This window comes from Ovis aries, chromosome 19 (assembly GCF_016772045.2).
Source record: "Ovis aries strain OAR_USU_Benz2616 breed Rambouillet chromosome 19, ARS-UI_Ramb_v3.0, whole genome shotgun sequence".
Lineage (NCBI taxonomy): Eukaryota > Metazoa > Chordata > Mammalia > Artiodactyla > Bovidae > Ovis > Ovis aries.
Genome location: NC_056072.1, coordinates 14,181,181 through 14,193,272, shown reverse-complemented (window position 1 = coordinate 14,193,272; position 12,092 = coordinate 14,181,181). Strand labels below are relative to the sequence as shown.

General features: G+C 39.8%; 1 protein-coding gene across 9 annotated transcripts in view; it reads left to right on the top strand.

Annotated features, from left to right (window-relative positions):
- Positions 1-12,092, top strand: part of ULK4 (unc-51 like kinase 4) — a 528,243-nt gene that overhangs the window by 209,502 nt on the left and 306,649 nt on the right. For all 9 annotated transcript variants that reach the window (XM_060402096.1, XM_060402095.1, XM_060402097.1 and 6 more), the window contains one exon: positions 5,155-5,247. In XM_060402096.1, coding sequence (XP_060258079.1) covers positions 5,155-5,247 — 93 coding nt within the window. The remainder of the gene's footprint in view (positions 1-5,154; positions 5,248-12,092) is intronic.

The following is a 12,092-nucleotide window of genomic DNA, read 5'->3' as shown; positions in this document are numbered from 1 at the left end:
TTCCTCATTGTATCCCTTAAAGTCCCTTGGATATTCTGGAACCACTGTTTTCTCCCAAATTCTCCACTGACACGTGAAATGTGAGTTCGGGGTTTAATTCCAGCATAGTGGACTTCTTTATGACATTGTGCCTCCCCTTTGCCTCAATCAGATGGGCCCTTCTTTCCATTTGGCTGGTTCTTTGGTCACACTCCCAGAATGACTTCTCACAATAATCCGTAGTGGTTTAACTAGTCTGTTTAAATGTTCTGCCAGACTGTCTCATTGGACACTGGTTTCTCCAGACACTTAACAAGATAGGGAAGAGTCTGTCCCTTAAATCCCCAAATGTGATTTTAAAAGCTTTCTCTCCTCTCAGAGAATTTAGTATGAATGGCTTTCCCCGCCTGGTTTCTAACTGTTTGGGACCTAGCAAAGACTCCTTATCTGGGGAGGATCCTAGAAGTAAAAGAGTGGGCCCTGTCTTGGGTTCCTGTATGGACAGCATGCTTTTATGTTGATAACAATCTCCATCTCTGGCTCATGGCACTCAGAGTGCTCCTCTCCAGCCCCGGCCATCCAGATGGGCCACTCCTCACTGGTCACTCTGCTTTATAGCCATTTCTGGAGTCTGGATTATCATTGTGTTTTGTTTGTTTGTTTTTGTTTTTTTCCTATAAGTGTCATTCAAAGAAGTGTAAAATCCATTTACTATCAGCTCAGTTGCTTTCTCGAGAAGACAAGCTTAATATATCTCAGCATTTTTGGGGCCAATTTTTGCTGGCTATTACAAACCTATCTTTGATTAAAATATATTCAGCATATCAATATTTCTGTTCTGAACAGATCCATTATTTGTTTTACCCTTCTTTTACAAGGGGAGAAAAACAGCAACATTCTTGGGGAAAATTGTCATGCATAGGCTGGTACAAGCTTCATCCTTCTCTCCTGTTTCAAGGTTAGATAACCTCAGACAACCTCAACACATTTGTATTGTATTTCAGACAGTGAAAGTTTCATTGGTGTTTTATTTTTAAATGTAGGCTTTGCATGTTCTTGTTCAGTCCATTCAAAAATATTTCATATTTTTCAGTCCTCTTGAGATTGTTTTCTCTGTTATATTTCTAACTATTTGTCTGTTTATCCTCCTGTACATTCTGTGCAAGCACATGAGTTCCATCACATGGGAAGCTTTTTAAAATTCATAAGTTTGTAGTCCTTTCCTCAGTCATTCCAATAAGTCTGGAAGTGGGGATGGGGAGGCTGTCCAGAGTGAGTGACTCATAAGAAGTTTCTCACCCCCCTCGTCAGCTGAAAGTCTCTGGCCGACGATTTCCAAATACTAGTAACCAGTGGAAGCGCGCATTCTTCTCTTCCCTCTGATTCTATTGCCACTCTCTAAACTCAGCAGTGCCTCTATTTCCCTGTTAAGTATATGTGCTGTGGAGGCTTTGCTTAGCAGGTGGGGCATGGTTCAAATCCTGCACATGATGAAGAAACTGGCGCTTGACTGCCTTGTGGAAGAATAGTTCTGAGGCTTTGGAATATTCGTGCCAGATAAAAGAGTCTCTGTATCCCTGGGGCCTTGAGCCATGCCAGATATTTCTGGATAACAGTGTGAATTACAGTGGGGCATTTTGACTCTGACTCCCAAAGGGGCTGAAGACAGGTCAGTCACTAAGGTACCCTATGCCTAGGGAACTGGCCCCTAGTAGAACCCTGCATGCCTGTGCCTTCCTGGCTGGGAGTACCTTACACATGCTACCACACATTGCTGCTGGGAGGACTGAGCCCTGTCCACACAGCTCCACTGGGAGAGGACAACGAGAAGCTTGGGCCCGGTCCCCCTGGACTCTACCCTGTGTCTTTCACCTTTGCTGATTTTAACCAGTTATCCTTTCTCTAAGAAACCATACTTAGGAATACAACAAGTATTCTGAGTTCTGTGAGCCCACCTAGCAAATCACTGAACCTGAAGGCAGGCTTGGGTGTCACCAATTTAGGGTAAGAGCTTTTTATTTCATAAAACTATTAGAGAAAGGGATAATGCTGTGTTGTTCCTGTTTTGAAAAAATTCTGAATTGTAAGCTTTACAAATACATTTTTTTCACCTCCAAAAATGTTCCTTGATTTTTTTTTTCATATGATAGAATGTCTTACTCTCATCAATTTGATTTTTTTTTCATTCTTAAAATTACTTACATGTGGTTTTGCAGTTTTTTTTTTTAACATTCTCTTTATTACTGTTTTATTTATGGTTTATCATGAATGATTGCTGTTTTTTCTTCTGTCTTTATCATACACAGGCAAATCTCTAACTGCTACAATTTAAAAATATTTCATAAGAAACATTACTAAAATATGGTAGTTTCTGACTCCTTAAACAGAGCAGTCTATCCAACTTAACATTTCCTTGATTCACTGCCCCCATGTTGAACATTATGGTGCATAATGGGCTCTCAGGTCCCACTGGGGACTGAGCGCCTGCTTCCTCTGTGTTAAATGCTCCCTGAACTGCTCTCTGCTAGGAGTTCTTGGGTTTGCTTTCTTTCGTGTTTCCTATGCTTTCAAGCTGCACTTTTTAAAATTCTCGGGTTGCCTTTCTGTAATAGTCCCTTTCCTCCCTTTACTTGGCTCTTTTTTTTTTTTTTAAATCATTGTGGGCTCAGAGGCTGCATAATTAAGCTTATTATGCAATGATTTCCAAAATGAGAGTAAATAGGCTCTGAGTAAGAGCCTGGGGCCCTGTTCTCTAGATGATAAAGCTTTCGCTCCACATCATGGAATTTTAAATACACATTTTGGACTTTTGGGGACGTTTTGCCTCCTTGTTAGTTGTTTCAGAGAGTTAAGTTGTAAAGTTGATGGGTTAGTCTGTTTGTTCATTCATTCATTCAGTGCTTATTAACTGAGCATCTGCACGGGGCTGTTTACTGCATAGCTTAATCTAAGTAGGTCAGACACAGTGTTTAGTCCAACTCTTTTTGTATTAATAGCAAATAACATGAGAGCACAGCCTGGCTTTGTTGTGAAAACTTCTGATGATGGCATTTTGAGTTATATGATCTGTGGTCATACTTTTCATTTCAGGTTCTAAGGTATAAATAAGCACGCAGTGCAGAAAACAGTTGACATAGCAGGCCTGAGACTGCTCTTCTGAGAAAGGTCTACTTGCAAGGTGGGCCCTTGGCTGCCATCTTGGAGCTGGGCTCCCAGAGAGCTGCCAGTCAGTGTTTAGCTAATGAGGGTATGTAGCCCACTGTGTCTCAGCTGTCTGTGCAGATGGTATGGTTTATGCCAGATGCCTGCTTCCATTTGGAAAGTCCAGGACTTTGATACATGTTTGATTGCCTATGTAGTCCAAGTCTATGCCCCAACCACTAATGCTGAAGAGGCTGAAGTTGAACAGTTTTATGATGACCTGCAAGACCTTGTAGAACTAACATCCAAAAAAGATGTTGTTTTCATCATGGGGGACTGGAATGCAAAAAGTAGGAAGTCAACCGATACCTGGAGTAACAGGAGATTTGGCCTTGGAGTACAGAATGAGGCAGGGCAAAGGCTATCACAGTTTTGCCAAGAGAATGCATTGGTCAAAGCAAACACCCTCTTCCAGAAACACAAGAGATGACTCTACACATGGACATCACCAGATGGTCAATACTGAAATCAGATTGATTATATTCTTTGCAGCCAAAGGTGGAGAAGCTCTATACAGTCAGCAAAAACAAGACTGGGAGCTGACTGTGGCTCAGATCATGAACTCCTTATTGCCAAATTCAGACTTAAATTGAAGAACATAGGGAAAACCATTAGGCCATTTAGGTATGACCTAAATCAAATCCCTTATGATTATACAGTGGAAGTGACAGACAGATTCAAGGGGTTAGATCTGATAGAGTGCCTGAAGAACTATGGATGGAGGTTCATGACGCTGTACAGGAGGCAGTGATCAAGACCATCCGGGGAAACAAGGGAAACAGTGAGAGGCTTTATTTTCTTGGGCTCCAAAATCACTGCAGATGGTGACTGCAGCCATGAAATTAAAAGACAGTTGTTCCTTGGAAGAAAAGCTATGACTAACATAGACAGCATATTAAAAAGCAGAGATATTACTTTGCCAACAAAGGTCTGTCTTGTCAAAGCTATGGTTTTTCCAGTAGTCATGTGTGAATGTGGGTGTTGGACTGTAAAGAAAGTTGAGCACCGAAGAATTGATTTTTTTGAACTGTGGTGTTGGAGAAAACTCTTGAGAGTCCCTTGGATGCAAGGAGATCAAACCAGTCATTCCTAAAGAAAATCAGTCCTGAATATTCATTGGAAAGACTGATGCTGGATCTCCAATACTTTGGCCACCTGATGCGAAGAACTGACTTACTGGAAAAGACCCTGCTGCTGGAAAAGATTGAAGGCACGAGGAGAAGGGGACGACCGAGGTTGCGATGGTTGAAAGGCATCACTGACTCGATGGACATGAGTTTGAGCAAGCTCCAGGAGTCGGTGATGGACAGGAAAGCCTGATGTGCTGCAGTCTGTGGGGTTACAAAGAGTCGGATACAACTAAGCGACTGAACTGAGGTTGCCTGTGTGACCAGCCCCACTCAATAAACACCTTGGTCCCATGAGTCTGTAATGGACTTCCTTGGGTGGTAACATCACACATATATGCTGCAGTTTCATGGCTGGGAGAAACAGCATGCTGTGTGACCCTTTGTGACAGGGAGAGAGGATAAGCAAGCTTGCACAGGGAATCTTCCAGCTCCGCCTGTGTCTGTCTCCCTTAAGATTCAGCTCTGTGCCTTTGTTGTACTGTCTGTACCAAGAGTACAACCATACACGGATCTCATGAGTCCTCTAGAATATCTGAATGTGAGGTAGTTTTGCAACACCCAACACAAATGCTAAAATTTCTGAGTCTCTTACTGTGTCGGTAGACTGTACTGATCATTTTAGCTGAATTGTCCAGTTGAATCTTCCCAGCCCCCATGCTCTGAGTGGTAGGTCTGTGTCATCACTGACCACCACTGGGAAATGCAGGTATGGCTCATACATTTATTTCAGTATCTGCTTTTTTTGGAAACATGTTAGAAACTCTTGGAATATTGTTTCTGTTGATCAGAGGAAACTTACGATGAGAAAAGCTCTGAGTGCTTTTTAATCATGTTGTCCTTTCAGGTATGAACACATCCTCACGGAGCCGGACCCTGTACCAGCATATGCTCTGAAGCTACTGGTTGTCATGACTGAGCACAACCCAACTTTTACCAGGTGCTGTCACTTCAGACTTCCATTTCTTTGTTTCTCATCTATAAAGTGAATTTTATGTGTTCTGAAAAATGTTAAAGATGATGAGATTATACAAGAATTGAGTTTAAGTTACCAAAGTGATAAATTTTCATGTTTTATGGCTTGTAGTATCTGTGATCTATGGTGTTTTGGATTCTGTGCTTATATTTTTATTCTTTGCTGGAGTTTGCATATCGTGGAATCCATAATGCTCCAAGATTATAAATTCTTTGAAGAGAAAATACTAACACATGTACTTTTTCAAAAGTCAGTTGTTACCTCATTGTACTGAACAGTTATTTATTAAGTCCCTGTCATATTTATTGACTGTAATTTTTCAACTATTTCAAGTTGACATACTTTCATTGAGTAGTTGAAAGCTTTTTGCCTTTATCGAAGACACCACCTGTGATGACACCAAATTAGTTGCTAGAGCAGCGGCAACTGCTTCAGTCTTGCAAGCAAGAACTGGTCACAGAGGACGCAGGTCTGCAGAAGGGCGGGAGAAGAGTTGTCGCTTTCAAAGAAGAACACTGATTTTGGTTGTGTGGGTTGTGTGGGTGACGTCTGGCCCTGTGGGTTTGGATCCTGAAGAGGTGCCCTCAAGTCTTTCTTAAAGAACTAAACCACACAGTTGCAGCCACCTGGATTTCAGCCAGTCTGCTGTTTACCCGTCCTGCATAGTGGTGGCGGTGTTTTCGTTCAGTCACTCAGTCTTGTCTGCCTCGCTGTGACTCCATGGACTGTAGCACACCAGGCTTCCCTTTCCTTTACCATCTCCCCAAATTTGCTCAAACTCATGTCCATTGAGTCAGTGGTGCCATCCAACCATTTCGTCCTCTGTTGCCCCCTTCTCCTGCCCTCGTCTTTCTCAGCGTCAGGGTCTTTTCTGATGAGTCGGCTCTTCTCATCAGGTGGCCAGAGTATTGGAGCTTTAGCATCTGTCCTTCCAATGAGTATTCAGGGTTGATTTCCTTTAGGATTGACTTGTTTGATCTCATTGTTGTCCAAGGGACTCTCAAGAGTCTTCTCCAACACTACAGTTCAAAAGCATCAGTTCTTTGGTGCCTTCTTTATGGTCCAGCTCTCACATCTGTACTTAGTGATGAACTACCATTAATGCTGGACAAGAAAGGCTCTTTGTAAAGTATCTGTATTGAGTGGCAGTCTGAACTAAGACAACCTTTGCAGGGGTGTGCCATGCCTGGCCTGTACCTTGACCCAGTCACAGGTCAGCCACAGTGCTGGGGCTATTGCAGCTCTCAGGCCTGTGTCCTGTGGGTGGCCATGTTCATTTCCAGAGAGTGACCTGTAAATGTGACCATGTAGCCTGGGCGTCACATTGCAAAAGAACTTGGAGAACACTTAAGTAACCCTTTTATATCCTCGGCAGTTTTTAACCCTGTGTTTCTGTAGCCTTTCAAATCTCTGTCCAGTGAGTCTTCCAAAATTTCTGATTTAGAAGGCACCATAGGAGAAGGCAATGGCACCCCACTCCAGCACTCTTGCCTGGAAAATCCCATGGATGGAGGAGCCTGGTGGGCCACAGTCCGTGGGGTCGCTAGGAGTCGGACACGACTGAGCGACTTCCCTTTCACTTTTCACTTTCATGCACTGGAGAAGGAAATGGCAACCCACTCCAGTGTTCTTGCCTGGAGAATCCCAGGGATGGGGGAGTCTCACAGGCTGCCATCTATGGGGTCTCACAGAGTCGAACACGACTGAAGCGACTTAGCAGCAGCAGCAGCAGCATTCTCTCTTCCTACAAAAGAAATTTAAGTCTGAAGAGTGAATTTGTGTTAGAAATTAAAGCCAAATTCAGACAGTTGTTTGTTTCCTGGACCTTCCATACCAAGTGGTAAAATTATGTACTAATTTTATCCCTTCATTAGATTGAATGGATTGTATTTCTTTTTTTTTAAGTTGACTCTTGCTCATTCATGAGACATGTTTTCGAGACTACTTTCTCTTCTTGTTAATTCTTTATTAAATGCATATAAATTTTTCATATTGAGGGGAAAAAGTCTGGTGAGGTAGAAACAGATAATTGATGATCTAAAATCTTTTTATTTTAAAATGATTAGACCCTAGGTTTAGAATTCAGTTTATTCTTTTGAAAAAAGATTTACAAGCAGAATTCAGTGGATTAATTTTTATAAACTTTTTCGTTTTCCTTGCATAATTAATATTTGAATATCTTGTCTTTATATTAAATTCCAATAATATAACCAAGAGGTACCCTGGGCTTCCTTATTCCCCACCACTGATATATAAATCTTTGCCAGGGCTAATTTGTATTATTATTTTGGAGGGTGTCCTTCTGGAACTTTTGAGGGTCTAATTAAATTCAATGTGAATATACTGAAATAGCTTCTCTTTGTAGTGGTCAAATTTTAAACCATCATAGATAGTATCATTGGGTATGTGTTTTACTGAAATTTGCTTTTTCATATATCAAAATTATTTGAAGATCTTTTTATATCAGTATTTATTCACACTTCGACAATCTTTGCCAACTTTCGGATGGAAATGGGATTTTATTTTATTTTGCTTTTACTTATCTACTGATAATCTGGAACCTCTTAATATTTATTCACTATAATTAAATTGTGAAAAGTGCATAGCTTTCAACCTTCAGTTCTACTTCTAAATATTCTAGAGAAAAATGCATATATGTGCAAAGATTTCAGCTTAAGCAAGTAAGTTTTAAAATGAGAACAGTGATTTTAAAATTAAATTATGTTACAGCTGTAATAATCACTGCTGTGTAACAGTTTGACAGGGCAAGATTCATTTTGAATATTGTTCTACAAAAATATCCTAAAAATTTTGTAAACTGAAATTATTTATCACCCCCAAACCTCATTTAATAATCACTTTTGCCTTTTGTAGGGTCTCTTTCTATGTTCACTATTCTCTTCTGTTGGCCCTTTCTCTTGAAACAGGATATAAAAATAAGAGCTGTCCCATGTTGATTTTGACTAAGAGAGATCAAGAACAAAGCATTAAAGGCCTATTACCACCCGCCTGCTCTCTCCCTCTCCCCCTATCTTTCTAAATGGAGGTCCTAGATTCTGTGGGTCCCAGCACCCTTTGTGCATCTTGCAAAAATCCGTTCATACGCCTTGAAGTGGGGGTGGGGGAAAGAAGTTTTTATTTCCATTTCCCTAACTTGATTTTCTCCCCCCCCGCAAAATGATTTTTCAGTCCAACATTTTGAAATGGGTAATAAATTTCTATTTGGGGAAAAGATACAATATGCTGAGAAGAGCAGTTCCTTCCTCTGTCCTCCGTGTCCTTTCCTCATCTTTCTATTATATCCTGTGTGGTTTGACTACTTTTATTCATTTTATGTCTGAAGGCAAACTAATAGCACTGTGTATTTTCTCATTTCTCCCTTCGACACACAAATAGCATCTTATGCATGTTTTTCTACCCTATGACTTTCCCCCCCAATTTTGTTTCTTTATAGATACATAGAGAGCTTCCACATTGTGTTTGACAGTTATGAAGCCTTCCATTGTATGGATGTAGCATGCTTCATCTCATTGATGTCTAATAGATATGGGTTGTTGCACGTTGTTTACTCTATCAAAGGATTGATAGAATAATAATGAACAATGAATAATCTTATTCATGCATCAGTTTTTAGTATGCATGTACATCTTACAGGATAAATCTGTAGCTATGGTATTTGTGTATCAAAAAATAAATGCACTTAAAATATTTTTTTCCTTTATTTTGCCCTATATGTATCCTGTGCATGTACATTTTAGTCATATCCAACTCTTTGCTACCCCATGGACTGTAGCCCACCAGGCTTCTCTGTCTGTGGGATTTTCCAGGCAAGAATACTGGAGTGAGTTGTCATTTCCTCCTCCAGTAGATCTTCCTGACCCAGAGATTGAACTCGTGTCTCTTGCATCTCCTGCATTGGCAGGCGGATTCTTTACCAGCTGAGCCACTGCGGAAGCCCCTGCCCTATGTGGAGATTTTACCATTTTGCATCTTCAAAAGATATATTTGAGGCTGCCTGGTTCCCTACCCTGCCAACAGAATTCATTGTTAAATTTTGGAATGTGTCATTGTGATGAGATAGATTATCCCCTTGTAATTTTTATTTGCATTTTCCTTTTCATGAGTGAAGTTGAATATTTCTTTATATGGTTAAGGGCCATTTGCATTTTGCTTTTTGCTCATGCTCTTAGCCATCAGTTCTTGGTCTTGGCACTGCCACTTTTCAAAGGGAAACTTCCTGCCTGGCTGTCCATTGCACAAATACACTACAGTCTGCTAATCCAGTTTTACTTTTAACAATGTCTGCACTGTTCCAATTTTCTTTTATTTTTGCTGTCGTGAGTAGCATGACCATGAGTATTACTTTATGTGCTCCTTGGTGGATCTGTGTATGTGTCTCCGTTGAGTATTCATTCTAGAGTGGAAGTACTGGCTCACAGAACTTGTGCTTGCACAGATCCAGTAGATATTAACAAGCAGTTTTCCTTATTGGTTGTACCAATTTACATTCCTGCTAGCATGGGTCAGGAGGTCTGGTTGTCACATAAGCTTTAAAAAATATTTTTAACATCAGGTTTTATTGAAGGATAAGTCTCTTTGCAGTAAAATGCATGCATTTTAGGTATGCAGGTCTCTGAGTTTTGAGAAACATACTCAACTGTGGAATTACTATCATGATCAAAATAGCGTATTTCCATCATTCCAAAATTTCCCCTTATGCCCCGTGGACTGTTAGCCGATGAAGATTCTGTTTGTGTGGGGAATAATATGACCAGACTGATTTTATGTTTCATTTTAATTTTTAAAGTTATTTTAAGAAGTAATACAGAATGCATTTCAAATTTCAGTATTTGAAAGAATTGACATAGAAAAGCATATTTTTACCCCAGGAGACAGCCACTTCTTGACCAGTGTGTGTGTCTTTCACATAGATGATAGTATGCTGGCTGCACCATTCGTCACTTCTTTCCAAAAATAAGTGTAACAGCTTTGTTGAGATATAATTCTCATACCATCTGTACTAAAAAAAAAACCAGATACATAATATTACATGTCATGCATATTCCATATTTTGTCATCTTTTGGTGAACATTTATGTATTCCTAATGTATTGGTATTATAAAACAAAGCTGCAGTTGATGAGGTAGGTTATTTATCATATTTGTGAACATATATGCATAAGACAAATACTGAGAGATGTAATTTTTTCACTGCAGGGCACATAATATCATCTGGGGATGTTTTAAAAAGTCTAAAACCCAGGCCTTATTCCAGGCCAATTAAATTACAGTCTCTGAGACTGGACACAGGCAACAGTAGCTTTGAAGCCCACCAGGTGATGACGGTGTGCAAACAAATTCAGGAACCCCTGGTCTAAGCATCTGTAATTTTAGAGGTGTTGCCAAATTAGCCCCAGTCTCGGCTGTACCAAAGGTGTGTGAGAGTGCCTATTTTTGCTAAAATTTTATTGAATTAGTGTATATAAGTGTTTGATCTTTGCCAGTCTGATATGTGAAATTTGTCCATTATTTATTTCTAGTTTGCATTGTGACCAGATTGTATGAAGTGTTCTATTTCTAATTTTTATTATTTGATTTTATTTGCGATCTAATAGGTGATTAATTTTTGTGATTGGTCTATGTTTAATTGCTTACCGTCACCAAAACAAAGTTAGGGCTAGGCCTGAAACAAGTTCACCCTCCCATAATTTGGACAAGTGCCTAAAACAGTAATTCATTAACCTATAAAGTGAAAATGAAGTCACTCAGTCATATCTGACTCTTTGCGACCCTGTGGACTGTAGCCCACCAGGCTCCTCCATCCATGGGATTCTCCAGGCAAGAGTACTGGAGTGGGTTGCCATTTCCTTCTCCAGGGGATCTTCCCAACCCAGGGGCTAAACCTGGGTCTCCCGCATTGCAGGCAGACGCTTTACCTTCTGAACCACCAGGGAAGTATTAACCTATAAAATCTTCCCCAATGACTTGGTAGTAGTGGTTTTTTTAGGCAAAATGCTTCATTGAAAGTGCATATCAAAAGTAGATGCCTTAATTTTTAAAAAAAATATCTGTTTAAAAAATTTATTTATTTTAATTGGAGGCTAATTATAATATTATAGTGGTTTATGTGTAAGTAGGTTTCTACTAATATAAAAATAAGTGTGAACCATTTTTTATAAATTTGTTAGATCCATTAGCATCATGTTCTTAAAAGGATAGCCAATTTAGATTGTACATATTAAGAGTTTAGAGAACCAAGCAATAAGTATTGGAACATGAAACCATTTTATGTCAAGTGCAACATTTATTTTTAAATTGTTCTTATTTTATGATATTCTTAGAAGATGAAGAAGTCTTCAAAAGCTTAGCTGTAGTACAATTCAGAATTTATTGTTCCCCTTCAAATAAGGGCCAAGAGCATGATCCAAAAAAAAAAACAACCCACAGGGCCCTGGTGAATCTAGCTTATTCCTGGGTTTATAGCAGAAAGGTAAATTGTTTGCGTGAGTGTTGGTTCAGTTTTCCTGTCTGACGGAAGGTGTGAACTCCCCAGAGCTCTGCCCTCTTCTCTCACCTTAATTTTACAGTAGGGTGCGCCAAGCCATTGCTCTCAGAGAGAGTAACACCCTAGAAGCATGTTTCCATTAAGAGCTAATCAGCTTTCAGCAAACCTTCCGTAGCAGACAAATTAAATTTTAACTTCTTGAGTTCTTTCGGAGCAACATTTAACTCTTTCCCTAAATTAGAAAAAACATGCTGTGCAAGAATTATCATTTTAGTTTGCTTAAAAATTGTTAGAGCCCTTTGTGT